At 36.8% G+C, this 19,330-nt stretch overlaps 1 protein-coding gene across 2 annotated transcripts in view; it reads right to left on the bottom strand.

Annotated features, from left to right (window-relative positions):
• TGFBR1 (transforming growth factor beta receptor 1) overlaps positions 1 to 19,330 on the bottom strand; it is a 58,801-nt gene that overhangs the window by 12,800 nt on the left and 26,671 nt on the right. Inside the window, exons 2-6 of one of the 2 annotated variants that reach the window (XM_072842081.1) lie at positions 16,420 to 16,665; positions 12,940 to 13,182; positions 7,856 to 8,086; positions 2,480 to 2,647; positions 667 to 823 (exon numbers count right to left, since the gene is read on the bottom strand). In XM_072842081.1, the coding sequence (XP_072698182.1) occupies positions 667 to 823; positions 2,480 to 2,647; positions 7,856 to 8,086; positions 12,940 to 13,182; positions 16,420 to 16,665 (1,045 nt within the window). The remainder of the gene's footprint in view (positions 1 to 666; positions 824 to 2,479; positions 2,648 to 7,855; positions 8,087 to 12,939; positions 13,183 to 16,419; positions 16,666 to 19,330) is intronic. The other variant, XM_072842082.1, reaches the window with a different exon arrangement.

Here is a 19,330-nt window from a genome sequence, read left to right as displayed (position 1 = left end):
CTTAATGGCCCAGCTTCACAGCTTGCTATGAGAGCCCCTGGGAAGGGCGCCTCACAGTCCAGGAAGGGCTTCCTCTAGGAAAGGAAGGGTGACTATAAATCAGGGAAACAAGACAATAAAGCTTTTTGCAGCAAAAAAAAATAAAAAAATAAAAAAAATAAACCAGGGAAACAGCAGGACAAAGTCTGCTCTAGGATACAACACATGCAGAAATTCTAAGGAAGAAAGTATAGTTCCAGGAACTAAAAATAAGAAAATAGTTGGGCTAGCTACAGTACAGCATTTGAAGAGAGCATTAACTGAGAGAATGAATATATATATATATATATATATATATATTAAGCAAGAACCAAGCATATATATATGTATGACCCATTAAAATGACTGGCACATACTGGGTACCCTATAAACATCAGCTCCTATTATTATTATAATTTTTCTGGAAGGGCCACGAATGATATTTTCTGGAAGGGCCACCTTTCATCAGCAGGCATCTTTAAAAGTCAGGTAACCTTGGCTTCAGAGCAGGCAAGACCATGAGATCTTCTACCTGTGGGCAATCTAATAAAGTACAGGTTTGAGTTTCAGAAGATAATCCACATAAATGAGAAGGAAATTAAAAAGAAGTTGAGCTCAGAAGATAATAAACACTATTTACAAGCATACCTTTTTGTTCCCACTCTGTGATTTGGAGCAATATCAATGGTATCTGTGGCTGAATCATGTCTCACTGCCAGTCCTAAGTCTGCAATACAGCAAGTTCCATTCTTCTTTACCAAGATATTCTTAGATTTCAAATCTCTATGAGCAATGGCTGGTTTCCCTAAAGAAACAAAAAGTAAATGCAATTGCTTAAAAAGTGATAGCAATCACAATTCTCCCCTTTAGGTTCAAAGCCTCTTCTCCTATCCCAGTGTCAAAGCATTTCAGCCCATAATACCTGGACAATTACTAAACAACCTCAAATGAATCATTATATCAAAAGTTGCTGAAATTATATTTATTCAAAGAAAATGGAGAAAATAAGATGGTGCTCAAAAAATGTAAGTCTACCAATTCAAAGATGGGGAGTTAAAGATGTTAGTTTGCTGACATCCTATGAATTATTTATGGAACTCTCATCATAGCCTGATATTTCAGTCCAAGAACCAAGCATGTACACCACTTCCTTTACTTACCAACTGTAATGTACTCAGTATTTAATTTATAATCTTTACTACTAACAGTAGACTCCCTGGAGCCCTCCTAAACTGCTGATAGGAATGTAAAATGGTATAGTCACTTTGGAAAAAATAGTCACAGTCTGGTAGTGCCTCAGACCATTAGTTATTGTATAATCCAGTAATTCCACTGTATAAGAGAACTGAAAACATATACCCACACACAATAAAAGTGTACACCAATGTTCACAACAGCATTGTTCACAAAAGCCAAAAGTGGAAACAATGCAAATGCCCATCAACTGATGGACAAATGTGGTACATCCAAACAATGGGAGTATTAATCAGCCACTAAGAGGAACAAAATACTGAAACATGCTACAACATGGATGTACCCTGAAAACATGCCAAGAGAAAGAAGTCAGTCACAAAAGACCACATATGATACAATTCCATTTATAGGAAATGTCCAGAATAAGCAAATCTTTGGAGGCAGAAAGTAGATTAGTGGTTACCCAGGACTAAGGAGTTTGGGAGGAAATGGGGAGTGACTGCTACGGGCACAGTGCTTCTTCTTGGAGTGATGAAAACATTCTAAAATGGACTGTGGTGATGTACAACTCTGTGAATATACTAGAAACCACAGAATTGCACACTTAAAACAGGTGAACTATAGGATATGTGAATTATAATTCAATAGTACTGGTATAATCACCAATAGTAACAATTACAAAGATGAGGAAGGCTAAGATGTGAAATAACATGTACGTAGTAAAGTGAGGAATGAGAGAGTCACCAGGGCAAGAAGATAATCACTAGAGGAGAGAGATACATTAGCATTTTATATACTACATGGCACAAAAATCATACCATAACAATTTCATAATTAAAATTTCATATATGATTTTCTCATCTATAAAACTGTCTCATGCAGTCACCTTATCTTGGGGTCAAATATAATTATTTGGCCATATAACATTAGGTGGCATGTTGATTTTTAAAAAGAATTTTCACATTACATTTTGTACTACTACACAGAAACACACATTCTTTCAGACTTGAATTCTAAAATCAAAATCCTCAAAAATCACAACTCTAGATGCTACTTTTAAGAATTCACAAACATGTAGGTATTGTTATAATGACTAGAGAATCTCTAAACAATTACCCATATTCTTAACTCTGAGATTTTCAACAGAAATATAAAGTAATATTAAAAACCTCATTTTAAACATCTTCACTTGGGCTGACATAGAATTTCTAACAGACATTATATTCACTGGAATTTAAAGCTTCAGTAACATAAGTACTTGAGTTACCTTGGGTACCAACAATCTCCATGTGGAGATGCGCAAGTCCACTTGCTGTGGACAAAGCAAGTTTTATCATTCCTTCCACAGTAACTGTGTATCTGTTCAAATAATCAAAGAGGGATCCATGCTCATGATAATCTGACACCAACCAGAGCTGAGTCCATGTACCATTGTCTGTGGAGTAGAATAACAGTGTTTCAGAAGGGTTGTAAAACATCCATTTATTCAAAAGCTACCACTTTTTACTCTCAATCCTGATGGAACAGGATGATGATACCTTAAGTTTGTATATTATTTCCTTCATATTTTCATTTTGTCTTATACTTTTACATACATATCTTTCAGATCCTCTGAGGAAGCCCCCATTCCTGAGATAAGCCAAGGAAAACTAATCCCATTTAAGAGATAAGGAATCATAGTTCAAAGATGGTGGTCTTGAATCTACACAGATAGTAGCAGAACTGGGGAATCCTCAGTTGGCTAGAAAATGTCTGGTTTAGGATAAGTGCTTAGTGGCTGTTTCTGGAAGGAGGAGGGAAAAAGGGAGAGGGAGGGTAATGAGAAGTATCTGGAGCCTAGTGTGGCCACAGTAGGAATAAAATAGTACAGGACAAAACTGAAAGTGAGCATAAATGAAGAAATGCAAGCTTTAATCACAGACTACATTCAGTTCACAAAAAAGCCAGGTAAGAGGATTATGATTCCATGGTTTCCAGCTTAGAAAAAATATAAAAATAGTGGTATCACGGACACATGGGAAAGTTGAGACAGGAACTAAAACCTCAGGGGGACAAAAAGCTGGGGCTGAACCCAGTTTTACACAAGGTGATTTTGAACTTCAACAACTAGGAATATATAGTGATGCCTGGGTGGCTCAGTGGTTGAGCATCTTCCTTTGGCTCAAGGCGTGATCCCCAGGTTTGAGACCCACATCAAGCTCTCTGCAGGGAAGCCTGCTTCTCCCTCTGCCTATATCCCTGCCTCTCTGTGTGTCTCTCATGAATAAATAAATGAAATCTTAAAAAAAAAAAAAAAAAAACTAGGAATATGTATTCCAGAAATGTTTCTGTAAACTGATACATGGATTTGAAATGTGTATTTTCATGGGAATCATGGGAAAGATTCTGTGTAGGCTTCTACGCTAGGCTAACCCACAAAAGCCTATGTAACCTAGGAGTAGCAAGAAAACCACTCATATTTCATGAAATCATTCATTACAACAATACTAGGAGGCAGCACAATTCAGTAAAAGATACACACTTGGAGTCACTCTGATCTGGGGTGAAATCCAGGGACTAGTTGTTATTGACTATGTGACCTCAGTTAACTTTCTTAACCAGTGAAATCTCTGTTTCTTCTTTTACACAGCAAGAATACCTTACTTTTGTAAAACTGTTAAGAAGATTTAAAAAACAGGACAACTGATTAAGATTTAGCATAATGCATAGCAATAAGAACTTAAAATGGGCTGTTTCCTTCCTTACTGGTTGTAAAAAACAACAACAATATCCACCCCAATTGATACAAAACAGCTTCTATATTTTGAAGGTTGTTACTTGCAAGAAAGCAACTCTAGGTATTTTCAGAAGATTCTGGATACTTTAAAAGAATTTAGATATTCATGACACTAGTTCTTCACATACTTATTCTTTTTTTTTAATATTTTATTTATTTGTTCATGAGAGATACAGAAAGAAAGAGAGGCAGAGACACAGGGAGAGGGAGAAGCAGGCTCCATGCAGGCAGCCCGACGTGGGACTCGATCCTGGGTCTCCAGGATCACGCCTTGAGCTGACAGCGGCGCTAAACTGCTGAGCCACCTGGGCTCCCCCCACATACTTATTCTTCATAAACTTTATAAACTGATTCTATTCAAACTTGTACCTTTTATTTTCCTTGATACAGATGCATCACTATTTTTATCTGCATGCTTATTAATCATGACTGAATTGTGAAAGGCTGACAAATAGGAACACAGGCAGATGGAAGAAAGGGAGATTTTCTGAGGTAATTAACAAGAGACGCAGAAAAAGGATATGTAAGAGGCTGTGTAATATAAAGGGTTGTCTGAGGTGGAATTAACTAAATCAGGGGAATAAAGATAAAGAAGAAGCGAACTATGGTGGATGGGTTAGGTTCTGAGTAAAGTCCATTAACCCCTGACAAAGAAGAAGAGGGTGAGGAAGACCCAAGAGGGTCAGCCAGTTCCCATGGTGACCACCAGATGACAGCACCAGCTTGGCTGCTGCCTGAGCAAATGGGAAGAAAAAGTTCAGGGAACAGCAGCAAGGGTACTTTGTGCCAGGGTGTTTGCAACTTGGAATATGCCTAAAACATCTTGGGCCTGGGTAAGGTTTGAGCCCCAAAAGACAGATTGAATAGCAACTACCACAGTCAAGTTTGAAACTATGCATGTGGATAAGTCCTTCAAGGGAGCAATTACTGTTTTGTAGACTCAGCCTTCATACGAATCAGTAAAAAGTTTTACAAAAAAAAAAAAAAAGACAACTACTAAGAAATAAGAAACAAACACATAAAATCCAGAGTCATGAAACATTGTTTGTAAGGTTGTTTTAAGAGTTGGAGGGGAGGGGCACCTGGGTGGCTCAATTGGCTGGGCATCTGCTTTAAGCTCAGGTCATGATTCCGGGGTTCTGGGATTGAGCCCCACGTTGGGCTCCCTGCTTAGGGGAGAGCCACTTCTCCCTCTCCCTCTGCCCTTCCACCCGCTTGTGCTCTCTGGCTCTATCAAATAAATAAATAAAATCTTAAAAAAAAGAAAAAAAGTTGGAGGGGATGCTAATGGTGCCAAAAGCAGAAGAAAAGGAAAACTAAGGACTTGGTCAAACTATGATCACTGCTTTTGTTTGTTTTGTTTTTACATCAAGTAATATGGAATTGGTAATAGTCACTGATAAATCACAGTCTACAGCCATCACATCCATTGCTATCACTGCCCCTAAATTGCAAATTAAGGAACACCTGGGAGGCTCAGGTGGTTAAGTGTTCAACTCTTTCTTTTCAGCTCAGGTCATGATCTCAGGATAGTGAGATGGAGTCTCACCACTCCATGCTCAGCAGATAATCTCCTTGAGATTCTTTCCCCTTTCCCTCTCCCTCTCCTTCCCCATCTGCTCCTCTCCCTGTTATTGTTCTTTCTCTCACTCTCTAAAATAAATAAAAACTTTAAAAAAGATAGTAGTCTAATATGGTTCCTAATGTGATAGACTATATAATACACAATATATTGTATATAATATACAAGTGTATAATACAAAGTATGCAATATATAGGAAAGTATACAATATTTTCAGGAAGCCAATAAAATACAATAATCAGATTTAGTCTCTAATCCTAACTACTAGTTTTTAAATACAAGGAGCAAGTTCAGAGAGCCTATGGAAATTCAATCAACACAATCCATAATGTGATAAGGCCTATAGGACAAACGATCCAGTTTCTTCAACAAACTGCAAGAAGAAAAAGAAAAAAAAAAAAAAAAGGAAGAGGGAACATAGCAATTTTAAGGGATTTAAGAAAAACACCAATCAAATGCCATATTTTGCATCCTTTTAAAAAAAAATTAGATTTTATTTATCCATGAGAGACACAGAGAGGCAGAGACACAGGCAGAGGGAGAAGCAGGCTTCCTCTGGGGAGCCCAATGCAGGACTCAATCCCAGGACCCTGGGATTACGATCTGAACCAAAAGCAGATGCTCAACCACTGAGTCATCCAGGTGTCCCTGTAGACTTTGCATCCTAAAGTGAATAGCCAATTGTTTTTTAAAAAATAATATACAACTGCAGAAACATGAAACTGACTGGATACTGATGACATTTTAAAAATTGACAACAGTTGCGTGGTCATGTTGCATTAAGAAGATTCCTTAATCTAAAGATACAAATGAAAAGTATTTGTGGATAAAAAGATTTATCATCATATCTTTGGTTTCAAATAATTCAGATAGAGGCAGAGTAGGTGGAAACATATCAAACATGATTGGCAATGACCTAAACGCTATTGAAGCTGGGTGACAGGTATTCATTATACTCTACTCGCTCCACTTTTCTACATACTGGAATTCTCTAGAAATAAAATCTGAAAAAGAAACAAGTAATAAATGCTTACTGCAAATAAACTAAAAAATACAGAGAAACAAAAGGGAAAATCATTAAACACTTAATATTCTGAAGAAATAAATACTGTTGAAAATGGGAGGGGAGAAGAGGAAAAAGAGGACCATAGTTCTGGCCAATCTCAAAGAGAAAATAATGCATTTTTTAATAATAGGAAAGCTGGGATATATATCTGATTGCAGGTAGGGATGATGAGAGTTCTAACCGGAGTCTCTGAGGAAGCTACAAGAGCAGGAATTGTGGCCACAACAGTAGGAACCAAAGCCAAGATATAGATGAAGTACAGTGTGAAGCCACTGCTCCCTGTCAGCACTCACTCTGACACACCACTGACATGGCTTCCGCACTTCCTGCAGCATCAAATTGAGCCAGGCCCCCAGGCACCTGTGCCACAGGCAAGAAAGCATCTAGATGGTTGGTCACCAATGGGCACTGTGGTCCTGGAGAAACTATTTCTCTATTTAGTAAAGTGGATTTAAAAGACTATTTAGCCTCTGGCAACTTAAAACACAAAATATACTAAGTTATTTTTACTCTTCCTAAAAAGAAAGTCATTAGTATCTATTAGAATGCCCTAATCGTCATGAGGAAATTTAAATGAAACAGATCTCTGGGCTCTATCCTATCTCAAAGTTTTGAGCAGCTAGACTTTATAAATCCCATTTTTTCTATGCTATGACTATACTCAAATAACTGCCTAGAACCAAAATAGCATATCACTTTTAAATACATATGTAGCTTTCTACCTTATAAAACCAAAATAACAAAGCATATCACTTATTTTTTTTTTAAAGATTTTATTTATTTATTCAAGAGAGACACAGAGAAAGAGGCAGAGACATAGGCAGAGGGAGAAGCAGGCTCCACACAGGGAGGCCATGTGGGACTCGATCCTGGGACTCTAGGATCACACCCTGGGCCGAAGGCAGATGCTCAACTGCTGAGCCACCCAGGTGTCCCAAAAGCATATCACTTTTAAATATATATTCAGCTCTTTTTTTTTTTTCAGCTCTTTATATCTTATAAAACATTAGACATTTAGAAACATGTTGTCAAGAGTCAAGAAAATCTTTAAGAAGCTCCTGTTTCTAAAGATTTCAAATATATTCTATTTGACTTAATAGGTCTAATCTGTATGACAAACATTTATTTTTCATCTAACCTGACAATGTTTAGTAGCCATATTTATAGAAAGGCTCAAGTAGATTTCATTATACTAAGAGGAGAAGCAGATGTTACTGACCTTTATTGTCTGCCGCTATAAATCCCAAGATGTTTTCATGACGTAACATTACGGTCTGATAAATCTCTGCCTCACGGAACCATGAGCGCTCTTCTCTAGAGGAGAAGATTTTAACAGCAACTTCTTCTCCTCTCCACTTTCCTCGCCAAACTTCTCCAAATCGACCTTTGCCAATACTTTCTTGTAATACAATAGTTCTTGCAATTGTTCTCTGAACAAGCAATGGTAAACCTAAAGATAAAAAAAGCCATTAAAGAGTGACCCAGGAACAGAATAACTCCTAAGGCTCTGTCTTTATGGAACTTACAATCTCACTAAGGAGCTACAGACTACATCTGCAAAAATAATAATTCATAATAAAATGAAAATAAGATAATAAATACAATAAAAGAATCCAGAAACTCCTGCCTAGAGGGTCCAGGTAGGATTTGTGAAATAAGTTGAATTTTGACTGTCCTTTATGGAAGCAATAGGACCACAGAAGAAGAGGAGATAAGGTTTTCAGGTAGGAGGAATATTAAAACAAAGGTAGAAGAGGGAAATGAATGGATGTTTACAGAACCAGTTCAGTTAAACAGAAGGCGATGTGTGTGGTAAAGCAGTGGAAGAGAAGGGAAACTGACAGCAGAGTATGAAGAGCATTGAATGCTGAGCTGAAGATGACCAATGAGAGCTGCGGATAAAACAGGAGCTATTAAAAATTTCTGAAAAGGGTTCATGAATGAGAAGTAATTTAAAAATCTTATTTTAGAAGAATCAATCTGGTAATGGCTTTATTAATGGGAGGAGTAAAGTATGTGAACATAAGAAACATAAAATCTGTATGTACAATCCATTGTATGTACAATCAGTAAAATTTATCACAGAAACCATTTCAAGACAAGCAATTTACTTACTAGGAACTGGCTGTGTAGGCAACATTAGTATCTTAAGGAATGATGCCAAGTAACTTAACGTGGTAATGAGACATTGGCATTATTTCACCATCTGAACGTGCCCTCCTCTAAATATATATTTTTAAAATATTGCCATTTACTTGTTTACAGAAAAGGATTTATCACACCCTACAACATTTAATTAACACTATATATGGGACTATTCCAATTCACTTAGTATCATATTCCCTCCTGGACTAAGTAAGAGTCATCTTAAATTATACTGACCCTGACAATAAAAATATCAGCATAAACCATGTTCTACACTAGTATTTTTTTCATACAATCTATACACATAAATTTGTGTGATTTATAATCTATATTCAGAGTTCCATGCTAGACTGAATTAATCAAATGATAGTAAATGAAATTATGTGCTCTCTTTGGTTTCCTGATGTGAAAGGTTTCTAAATCCAAATGTTGTCTTTACTTTAAAGTGATCAGAAGTTTTTCTTCTTTTCATTTACATGTTTCTCAAATGGGTCCTTTTCCTTTCCTTGCTCTCTATCCACCTCACCTCCTGCAAAGTAGTTAGCAGTCTAATTATAAACAATTGTTCTTATGTTTATAAGGAAGCTGCTTGCTGAAAAATAAATCTGTGAAAAATCCTTATTTAAATCAAGGAGCTCTTTTCTATTATGAAGATTCTTAATTATGTTGCTTTGTGTAGATACTAATTTATAAGGACATCCTTTGAACAGGATCACATCACATACTTAAAGATTTAAAGTATACTTAAGAGTTAACTTTAAGAGGCTACTCTGGAAGTTAGAAAGGCAAGGACTACAGGAGAAAGGGGAATTACAAATGGGAAGTCTGAAATGTCTAGTACATTCAGGCCCCATGTAAACAATATGGTCAAGAAAGGCTACCAGGACAAGAAAAGTTTTTGTTTCCCCATCAAAATCCATCACTGGATTCTAGATCCCAAACTAAAATTCAAAGCCATGTCTAGATTCACGATGTTATCTATATTTAGTTATACCATAACCCACATGAATACGTGAGCAGTAATACTTTACTTCTAAAGAGAAAAATAAACAGGCCTAATTCAAATCTCTATGTTCTTCGCTTTCCTCTTCAGTATCCTTAGAACTGCTTGAAAGAAAAATTTCAATAGGGAAACAGGGTCCGAACAGCTTCACAAGCAGTGAACAACAGAAAGAAGACCCAAACAACCCACACACATAAGAGACCATAAGCATAAACAAGACATAATGAACAGTGGCTTAAGAGACTCACTCCCTTTCAAAAACTGGCGCATGTGCACATGCTCACACATACACTTTACAATCTAATGACGCTTAAATAAGGGCACACACATAACCTGTGATTCAAATTAATGCGACAGGAATTAGGTTAGCCTCAGGGATAGAGCTGCCCACAGTTCCCAAGTTAATGATATAGTCTTTGAGAAACGGAGATCAGGACTTTCCTTCACCATTGCAACAGTACTGAATAATAAACATATGAATTCCTAACCTGAAATGTTTAGTTTTACCTTTTCTCAATGGGCCAAAGAACTGAAAAGGGTATTACATAAAGACATTTTACTTACTCAGTCATGATGAGTCCCATGCATGAGACAGCATTAAGGCTTTATAATGAATATAGGAGGGAAACAGGTGACTTTTTCTGCTATCATTCAACATAAGATAGCTTCTCCCTCAATAAATTTGGAGGCCTTTCAGTACATCATAGAACTATGATAGGGAAAGGAGGCCTTGGACTAAGTTTTATTGGTACAATGCAGCAAATTGATACTATATGTCAGATTTTTCTTTCAAGTATCTTTCCAATAAGAGAGAATAACACCTGTCATTTGGACATAACTACAATTTATCAAAACATCTTGTCCCATTTGAACTTCACAACAATCCAGTGACGTGCATAGGGCAGAGTTCATTACTTTCATTTTAAAGATAAAATAACTTGGGCATGAGACATCAGCTAACTGCCCGAAGCCACAGAGCTAGCAAACAATGTAGACAAGTTTTTGCAGGGTCAGGCATAAAAGGAGAGAAAGAGGCTTTCAGATAACAGAGCTGTGGTTCCTGATATATCTAGAAATACAGATAAAATGGAAAAAGAGAAATTTCATTCATGACTTTACATCCATATCTTAAAAGGTAAATAAATGTATTCTTATTCAGAAATCAGCTGTCATCCACACAGCAATTTCTTCTAATCCTTTAGGTAGGCTTATTCCCCTTACTGCCCGAAGCCACAGAGCTAGCAAACAATGTAGACAAGTTTTTGCAGGGTCAGGCATAAAAGGAGAGAAAGAGGCTTTCAGATAACAGAGCTGTGGTTCCCGATATATCTAGAAATACAGGTAAAATGGAAAAAGAGAAATTTCATTCATGACTTTACATCCATATCTTAAAAGGTAAATAAATGTATTCTTATTCAGAAATCAGCTGTCATCCACACAGCAATTTCTTCTAATCCTTTAGGTAGGCTTATTCCCCTTGAGGCCTGATACATTACTACTGTGCCAAGTGGCATGAGCAGCTGTGATTTCCCTGGGTGTAAGTTTGGCAACAAGGGATTAATTCCAAATGATCTCAAGCCACCCTGATTTTCTGTGACTTTGGTCGTTGCCTATCATAGTTCTTTTGGTCTAGGATGACTTCTAGAATGAGCCAGAGCTTCTTTGGGAATCCTTTGGACTAAGAATCAACTGGAAATCCCCAGGGAAGCCCTAAAACAAGCTTTCTCCACTCCTCTACCACTCCAGCCCAAAGACTGCACAACTTCAGTACCAAAGCTATTCCACCTCAATCCAACCTCTCAATCGATTCAGGCTCCCTGCTCACAATAGTCTCGGGGGTCCCTAAAGGCTGCCTTGAGAGACCTGGGTTCCAGTGCAAGCCTGTATGTGTCCTAGTATCATGAACAGAGATCACTTATGGAATATATACGGCCAAAGTCAACACATGGCTTCAGGCTAAGAAGTCGGTTTCTTTATACTTATATGACTCAACAGATATGCACATAAATCAATATATATTCATTTCCTTAAAATAAAGAGACATTTGTCATTGTGTGAACTTTCTGTAGTATCAGATGTGACTTCATGCTTCAGTCATGTTCTTCCTCCAGTCACAACTTCTGCTTTAATGTTCGTTTAGTCACTTGATTATAAAAATTATGAAATTTTCATTATATATATTTTCAAATCTTCATTTTATCCATGAATCTAGGCTTTATTTGAAGTTGATTTATATTTTTCAAAAGACAGTATATCTCAGTATCTGTTCCATATTTGTGACAAGGAAACAGAAGCCCAAAAGAAGAAACATGATTTAACCAAGGTCAGAGCCAACCAATGACAAAACTTGCAATGGAATCTACATCTCTTGATTCCTAGCCCAGGGTCCAATTACAATATTGTAGAGGACAGGGGTCTCCTCTCTTAGCATCCTTTCAAAGCACATGCAAGTGAAATAATAGATCCCTTTCAGTTTAAACATGAAGCACTGCTATACCAAAATCCATTTCAAGGGATGATTCTGGCAATTAGCCAGGCTACTTCTGAAACCACAAGAATCAGCAAATGGAAATGAGAAAAGCAAACCTCACAGAGGCCATGAATCCATAAAGCTATATTAAATAAGAAGTTGGTGAGACATTTTTCTAAAGTGAGAAAATCCTTAGTTTAATTAAAAAAAAAAAAAAAAACTAGGTCTGATCTAAAGACAGCAATTTCATATGTTAAAAAAGCAAATAACCTTCGCAATTCCAAACACATTTTCTGTCATGCTTGCTTTCAAATATAAAAATAAAGCTGCTAAACAATTCTGAATAGAATGGGGAGCAGCAGATCATTTGAATATCTATGAACTTCAGCCTCACTCATAAGAAAATACTTGTCCTTATTCTTTCTATCCCATGGAGTCATAAGATGAGAAAGCACTGAAATTTATACAAACATGAAGCTTATTTCAACAGTAAAGGTATATTCTAATTTGTCTATGCCAGACCAGTCACAGTCAGACTCTTATTGGGCTTTAAATTGGAATTAGTATTCACACTGTCTCAAGTTTTAAATACACTAAGCCAAATAGACTTAGCCAACTAACAAAATAAACAATACAGTTAATTTTTAAAAGACTTCCTAGGAGAAAGGAAAAACAATTACATTACCTGATCCAGAACCTGATGTTGTCATATCATAAATTAAGTCTTTTAATGTAGTGCCCTCTGAAATAAAAGGGCGATCTAAGGAAGGATCCTCTTCATTTGGCACTCGATGGTGAATGACGGTACGGTTATGGCAGATATAAACCATCAACATAAGTGAGATGCAGACGAAGCAGACTGGTCCAGCAATGACAGCTGCCAGTTCAACGGGACCAAGGCCAGATGATGGCTTTCCTGAAAAAGGGCCTCAAATGAAATAAACATCAACAATAGCAAAAACACTGAAGGGGGCATCCACAATTTCCTAATCCTCCACATTTCCTGTACTTGGCCACTACTCCCATTAGTCAGAGAGCCTCATTCCAGAAGCTCACAGGGCTCAAATCCAGAACAAGTGAATCATCCAGTCTTCACCCACTGGCCCCTCCTTTCATGATCACCAACTCAGTCAACAACCACTTACTCTTCCTCTGCTCTTCAGCCTACATCTAAATAAAGCCAGTGACCACCACCATTCTAGGACCTCCATATTATCACTCTCTGGTCACTAATAAAAGAACCAATAATCTAGAAAAACTTCCTTTAATGTCTTAAAAGTACTTTTTTAAAATTAAGTTCTTAAAATTTTAATTCCAGTATAGTTAACATACAGGATTATAGTAGTTTCAGGTATATAGTATAGTGATTCAACAATTCTGTGCATTACTTAGTGCTCATCATGGTAAGTGTACTTAAGCATTTGTTTTTTTACTTTAAATTCTAGTTAGTTAACATACAGTGTAATCTTAGTTTCAAAAGAATTCAGTGATTCATCACTTACATATAACACTCAGCACTCATCACAAAAAGTGCCCTCCTTAATACCCATCATTCCCCACAAGATTGTTTTTTTTTTTTTAAAGAAGTTTGGCTTGTCTTCTTTGCCCAATATACACTCATAATAAGCAAAACAAAACAAAACAAAGTATAAATATAGATGAGCAAAAGTAAAAAAAGTAAGGAAAGAAGGAAGGAGAAAAAATTATCTATAGCTTTACCACTCAAACAACTCACATTTTAGTGTATGCCTGTGTATATATCTCCATCCATTTTTTTAAAGCTTTTATTTAAGTAATCTCTACACCCAACATGGGGCTCAAACTCATGACTCTGAAACCAAGAGTCACATGCTCTAAGCAACTGAGACAGCCGGGCATCCTTCCATCCATTTTTTTTTTTTAATGTAAAATATAACTTTTGTTTTGTTAATAGAGTTTGCAAGTATATACTTTCTAGTCTATGTTAACCACTTGGACTTTTAATTTAAGATCACTTATTTTCTCATGATCTCTTTTAATAACTAAAATTTTGCACTATTTCAGAAATACGTTAATTACAATGATTTTTGGCATTCATCCTGAGCCTTGCTGGTTTACTGCTCACAGACATTTTCATATCACAACTTTCCCATTCGTGAGATCTTTATTTGGATTTATGATAGAATACTAATTCTAGTAATTTTTTTAAATAAGAGTATACTAAATACATAATTATCTAAACATGGTTATTGCTTTTATATATGGAAAATTTTGGCTGATCTAAAGAATTTTGGGTAGCAATTAATATATGATGTTCCACTGTCCTCTGATACTTAAAAAAAAGAAGATAATTTGAATTTTTTCTCTTGTAGAGGTAAACAGTGTTACCTTGTTCTGAATGCCTATTTTTTTCTTTATTCTTAGAACTGACACTTTTTATTATACATATTTAGTTAAGTTATTTTTTCATTAATTTTGCATAGTATTCTTTTCTCTTCTGTCTCCTTGTATGTCATTTTCTGGAATTTTTGTAATAAGCATATTGGATCACCTAGATTTATCCTCTCTATCTCTTTCTTTGCTGTCTCTTCTCCCTGAATTGCAACACAATTTCACAAGCTTGTCTTTGCCTTAAGCTTGTCTCACACTTGGCTACAAAATATTAGTATCCAGTCTGCTACTCACTTTCAATAATACATTTTAAAAATAATTCATCAATTGAGCTTTTCATTTAAAAGTGATCTTTAACGGAAAATGGATTTTGGACTGTCTGAAAGTTCTTCCTTATCATGACGTAAGTCTTTTTCATAGGATGACATCTACTCTGATTTACCCGGTTCAGTTCACTTTTTTTGAACCACTGAAACTTTTCATTTGGTAATTTTTTTTTGGTGTTTGCTTAACACAGAGCTGGGAATGAGGAATTTATGTATGTTTAGCATTAGAAATGAAGTGACTTCTTCACAAGGCTTTATGACTCTTCATTTAGGTATTTGAAGGCCAAACAATGAATGGGAAATTCCAGAATTATCATTTTCTTTGTCATATTAGAATTGCAGATACTTTAAACAAAAGTCAGAAAAATTACAGTCCGATTGAAATTTGCCATGAGAAACTTCCCTATCATGCTGAAGATCTAGTTTTACTTTGCTAATCTCACTTGAATGAAATAGAGCACTGCCTCCCTGTATAACCTGCACAGCCACAGCAGTGCTTCTTACATCAGTTAGCATGATGCCTAGACCAACTGTGAGCTTAGAATGAGCACTGTGGTCTGCCTCCCTGAGCAATGAAACCAGGTGCTTCTTCCTAAAGGAGAACTGAGTGTTTGGTCCTGTATGTCCTCATGCCAAGCCCCTCAGCTTAAGGTTTGGTGGGATTTTCTAAGAGGTCCTTTCACTGACCTCTTTTCATATGGGTAGTCAATCTTCACTAATCTGATGTTATCTGCCCCATAAATTATAGAAACTTCTCACAAGTGCAGGCATGAGGGTGGTATTCTTCCATTAATTCTGCTAACATGAATACAGGTTTCCCACATGTTTATGTTCCTTTGATTATGACAGAAATCTGGGATTTGAGGAAAGTGATGGAAGAGTTAAATACATGTGTTCGGACTAAGATCTTCAACGAGAACCAGAAAATTAATCTAATCCTAAGAGTTAATAAAGCTTTCAAATTCCTGGCTCTGTCAGGACATTGTAAAATGTAAACTATGGTGAAGGACCAAAACCTAGAAATCACATATAATGCTTCATATATAAGAGATTATAAAGCAGAGTTAAATTACAAAATGAAGGCAGCTGAACAGCTCAGTGCTGCTCTCAATTCCCATCCATTATCAACTGCTGTAAAAGGCTGAAGCATCATACAAAGAAAAGAAATTCACTCCGGGGACGTACTGCCACGGCAGCTTTGTCAGAATTCGCCTTTAAGAGACTAGCCTTTTAGGCATAACAGACCTCAGAGAAAGTCTATTATTGGAACTACGTTCTCAAACAACACACACCCACAAGTCAGGATCTTGGCTACTCCTGTAACTCTACAACTATGGACAAGTTCCTTCTTGCCTCTGAACTGAATAAGCTAGGGTAGCAATATCTAAGATCCCTTCCAGTTCTAAAACCATAGTCAGAATCAACTTTTCTTGTAGTATTAAAACAAAAAATCTTATATAACAACTTACCAACAGTTGGGAGTTCTATTTTATTGCAGTGGTCCTGGTTGCAGCAATAGGTTGTAGTAACAGACCCAGTTTTTGAAGATGGTGCACATACAAATGGTCTGTCTCGAGGAATCAGGTCAATTTCAGCTATGCACATGCTATTGTGTATAACTTTGTCTGTGGTCTCTGTGACAGAGACAAAGCAGAGCCCATCTGTCACACAAGTAAAATTGTCTTTTGTACAAAGGTGGCAGAAACACTGTAATGCTGGAAAAAGAGAACAAGATTCTATTAGAAAAAATCCTCTAGGTTAACAATTTGAAATTATCCCATATTCACTATAATACATTCCTGATCCTATTATAATCATACAATTTCTTTGCAACGTTCAAAAAACAAAATTCTTATTACTCTCAGAAGTTCCAAATTCTGTTGAGAACCACACATACAAAAGAGCCAAATATGATAAAATCTGGACCCAGGGTTTTTTCTAGAACTTTTTTGCTTCCAAACACAGAAAAATTATTACAAGTAATTTCCTTAAGGTAAGGCAAGCATTTGCCCTCCTATTTGAAACACAGTACTTTAAATTTTTAATGGCTATATTCTTAACAGCTCAAAGCTATATATTTACATACTCCCCCACTGGGAAGCAATGTGTGAAAATACTTCTACCTACCCACCATAGGTTGGAAATGTCATTTGGGTGATTTATGGTGATGGAGCAAAATGGAAATAGATTTGTACTGAGCCAGGGATCCCTGGGTGGCGCACCGGTTTGGCGCCTGCCTTTGGCCCAGGGCGAGATCCTAGAGACCCAAGATCGAATCCCACGTCAGGCTCCCAGTGCATGGAGCCTGCTTCTCCCTCTGCCTATGTCTCTGCCTCTCTCTCTATGACTATCATAAATAAATTAAAAAAAAAAAAAAAAAAAGATTTGTATTGAGCCAGACACTCTTTCTTCTTGTGCAAACCCTAAGAAAGACATGTAACCTTCTAGCTAGGGTTAGTGTTACTTGGTCAGTAAGCCAGGGAGTCTGCACCAGTATTACATGAATGCTCCAATCACACACTCAGCCATAGACTGGAGAAACACTAGCACCATGCTCGCTTGAATCTTTTGATCTTTATGGCTCAACTCAAGAAGTAACTCCTTTAGGGAAGTCTTCCCCTAATTACCAACAGCTTCCCACATACACAGACACAGACACTCTCCATCAGGCCCTCCAATGAGGTTAAATACAGCCCAAAGCACACACTACTCACCAGAATTGCTAACTTTCTCTCCCCTATGAAACTAAGCTCATTGAGGGCAAAGATCCATATTAACCATTTCTGTAAATCCACATCTAGCACTAGACCTGGCACATACCAGCATTCAAAAAAAAATCTGTTAAATGAATGATAGAATGGGTACTTACATTTCACTACCATCTCATGAAACCATAAAACACAGATATGTCCTTAAGTTCAAACAAACTTGCCAATTACTTGTTGGAGAGGAAACCGTTACAGTCCAGATATGTAGTATGTAGAATGGCTACCTATGATGAAACCAAGGAAGTCTACAGAAACAGTGTATCTAGAAAAAGATAGTAGACAGGAGGACCAGAAGAAAACTAGTGGAATAGTTAACTTGCTGTGTAGGAAGGGTTAACTCAGCAGGCTTGAATTGCTCAAACCCTGTACATTCCCAAGAAATGCATGTCTTCAGGACTAGCCCTGGGCCAGTCCCTATGAAATGAGCTCTGAGCCCTTGAAATATTCTCCCTGATAAGAATGCTGCAACCTTGTGTGACTGAGCCTCAGTAGAAACCCTGAATACCAAGGCTCAGCTGAGCTTCCCAGGCCTGCAGCACTGTGCACGTGCTGTCACATTGCTGCTGAGCTCTGGTGTGCACCTGTGCTACTGCACTGGGCAAGTACCCCTAAAAGCTGGTACCAGGTTTCTCCTGGGATTTGTCTATATGCCTTTTCCTTTGGATGATTTGATATGTATCTTTTCCACTGTAATAAGCCATAACCATGCGTACAACAGCTTTTCTGAGTCCTGTGAGTTCTTCTAGCAAATCACTGAGCCTGATGCTGGTCTTGGGGACTTCAACTCACTTGCAAAACCCAAATTCAGGAATGTCAGGATCTCTTCAAGCAAGTACTTCTTGGTTGCTGGCTTAATTAATATATTTGTTTATTATCTTTACAGACCAGCAGTTTTACCTTAATCATTATAAAAAAGATTTGTTCTTTCTTCTTAGATAGTTCAGCTATTTGAATTAACTCCTCCCAAACATAAGAACTCAAAAAGAGTATGTAAAAAGACATAATTACAGTCTTACATTTAAAAAATTATTTTTAAATTTTTTCTTTTTAAAAAATTGTTTAAATTCAATTTAGTTAACACATAGTGTATTATTAGTTTCAGAGGTAGAATTTAGTGATTCATCAGTTGTACATAATACCCAATGCTCACTACATCAAGTGCCCTCCTAACCCCATTACTCAATTACCCTGCCCCCTCACCCCTCCAGCAACCCTATTTTTTTTTCCTATAGTTCAGAGTCTCTTATGGTTTGCTCCCCTCTGTCTTCATCTTATTTTTCATTTCCTTCCCCTATGTTCTTCTGTTTTGTTCCTTAAATTCCATGAGTGAATCATATTAACATTTAAAGATTATTAAAAAGGGTGGTAGTTATTCATGGTGAGATTTAGTGGTGATTATAGGTTCAATTTCCTAAGGAGGAATTCTGAATTAGAAATCCATGAACTGGTTTCAGGGATACATGAATGTCATGAAACTGTCAAATGTTGTATTTACATTTTCAAGGTTCATAGCTTTCAACAGAATCACATAGGAGTCTATCACCCATAAAAGATTAAACCACCATCATAGGAGATTGCCATCATCCTCTCTTGAATCTCCTTTACTCATGAG

The sequence above is a fragment of the Canis lupus genome, chromosome 10 (assembly GCF_048164855.1).
Source record: "Canis lupus baileyi chromosome 10, mCanLup2.hap1, whole genome shotgun sequence".
Taxonomy (NCBI): domain Eukaryota; kingdom Metazoa; phylum Chordata; class Mammalia; order Carnivora; family Canidae; genus Canis; species Canis lupus.
The sequence above is the reverse complement of the archived record's forward strand: the minus strand, read 5'-3'. Positions and strand labels throughout refer to the sequence as shown.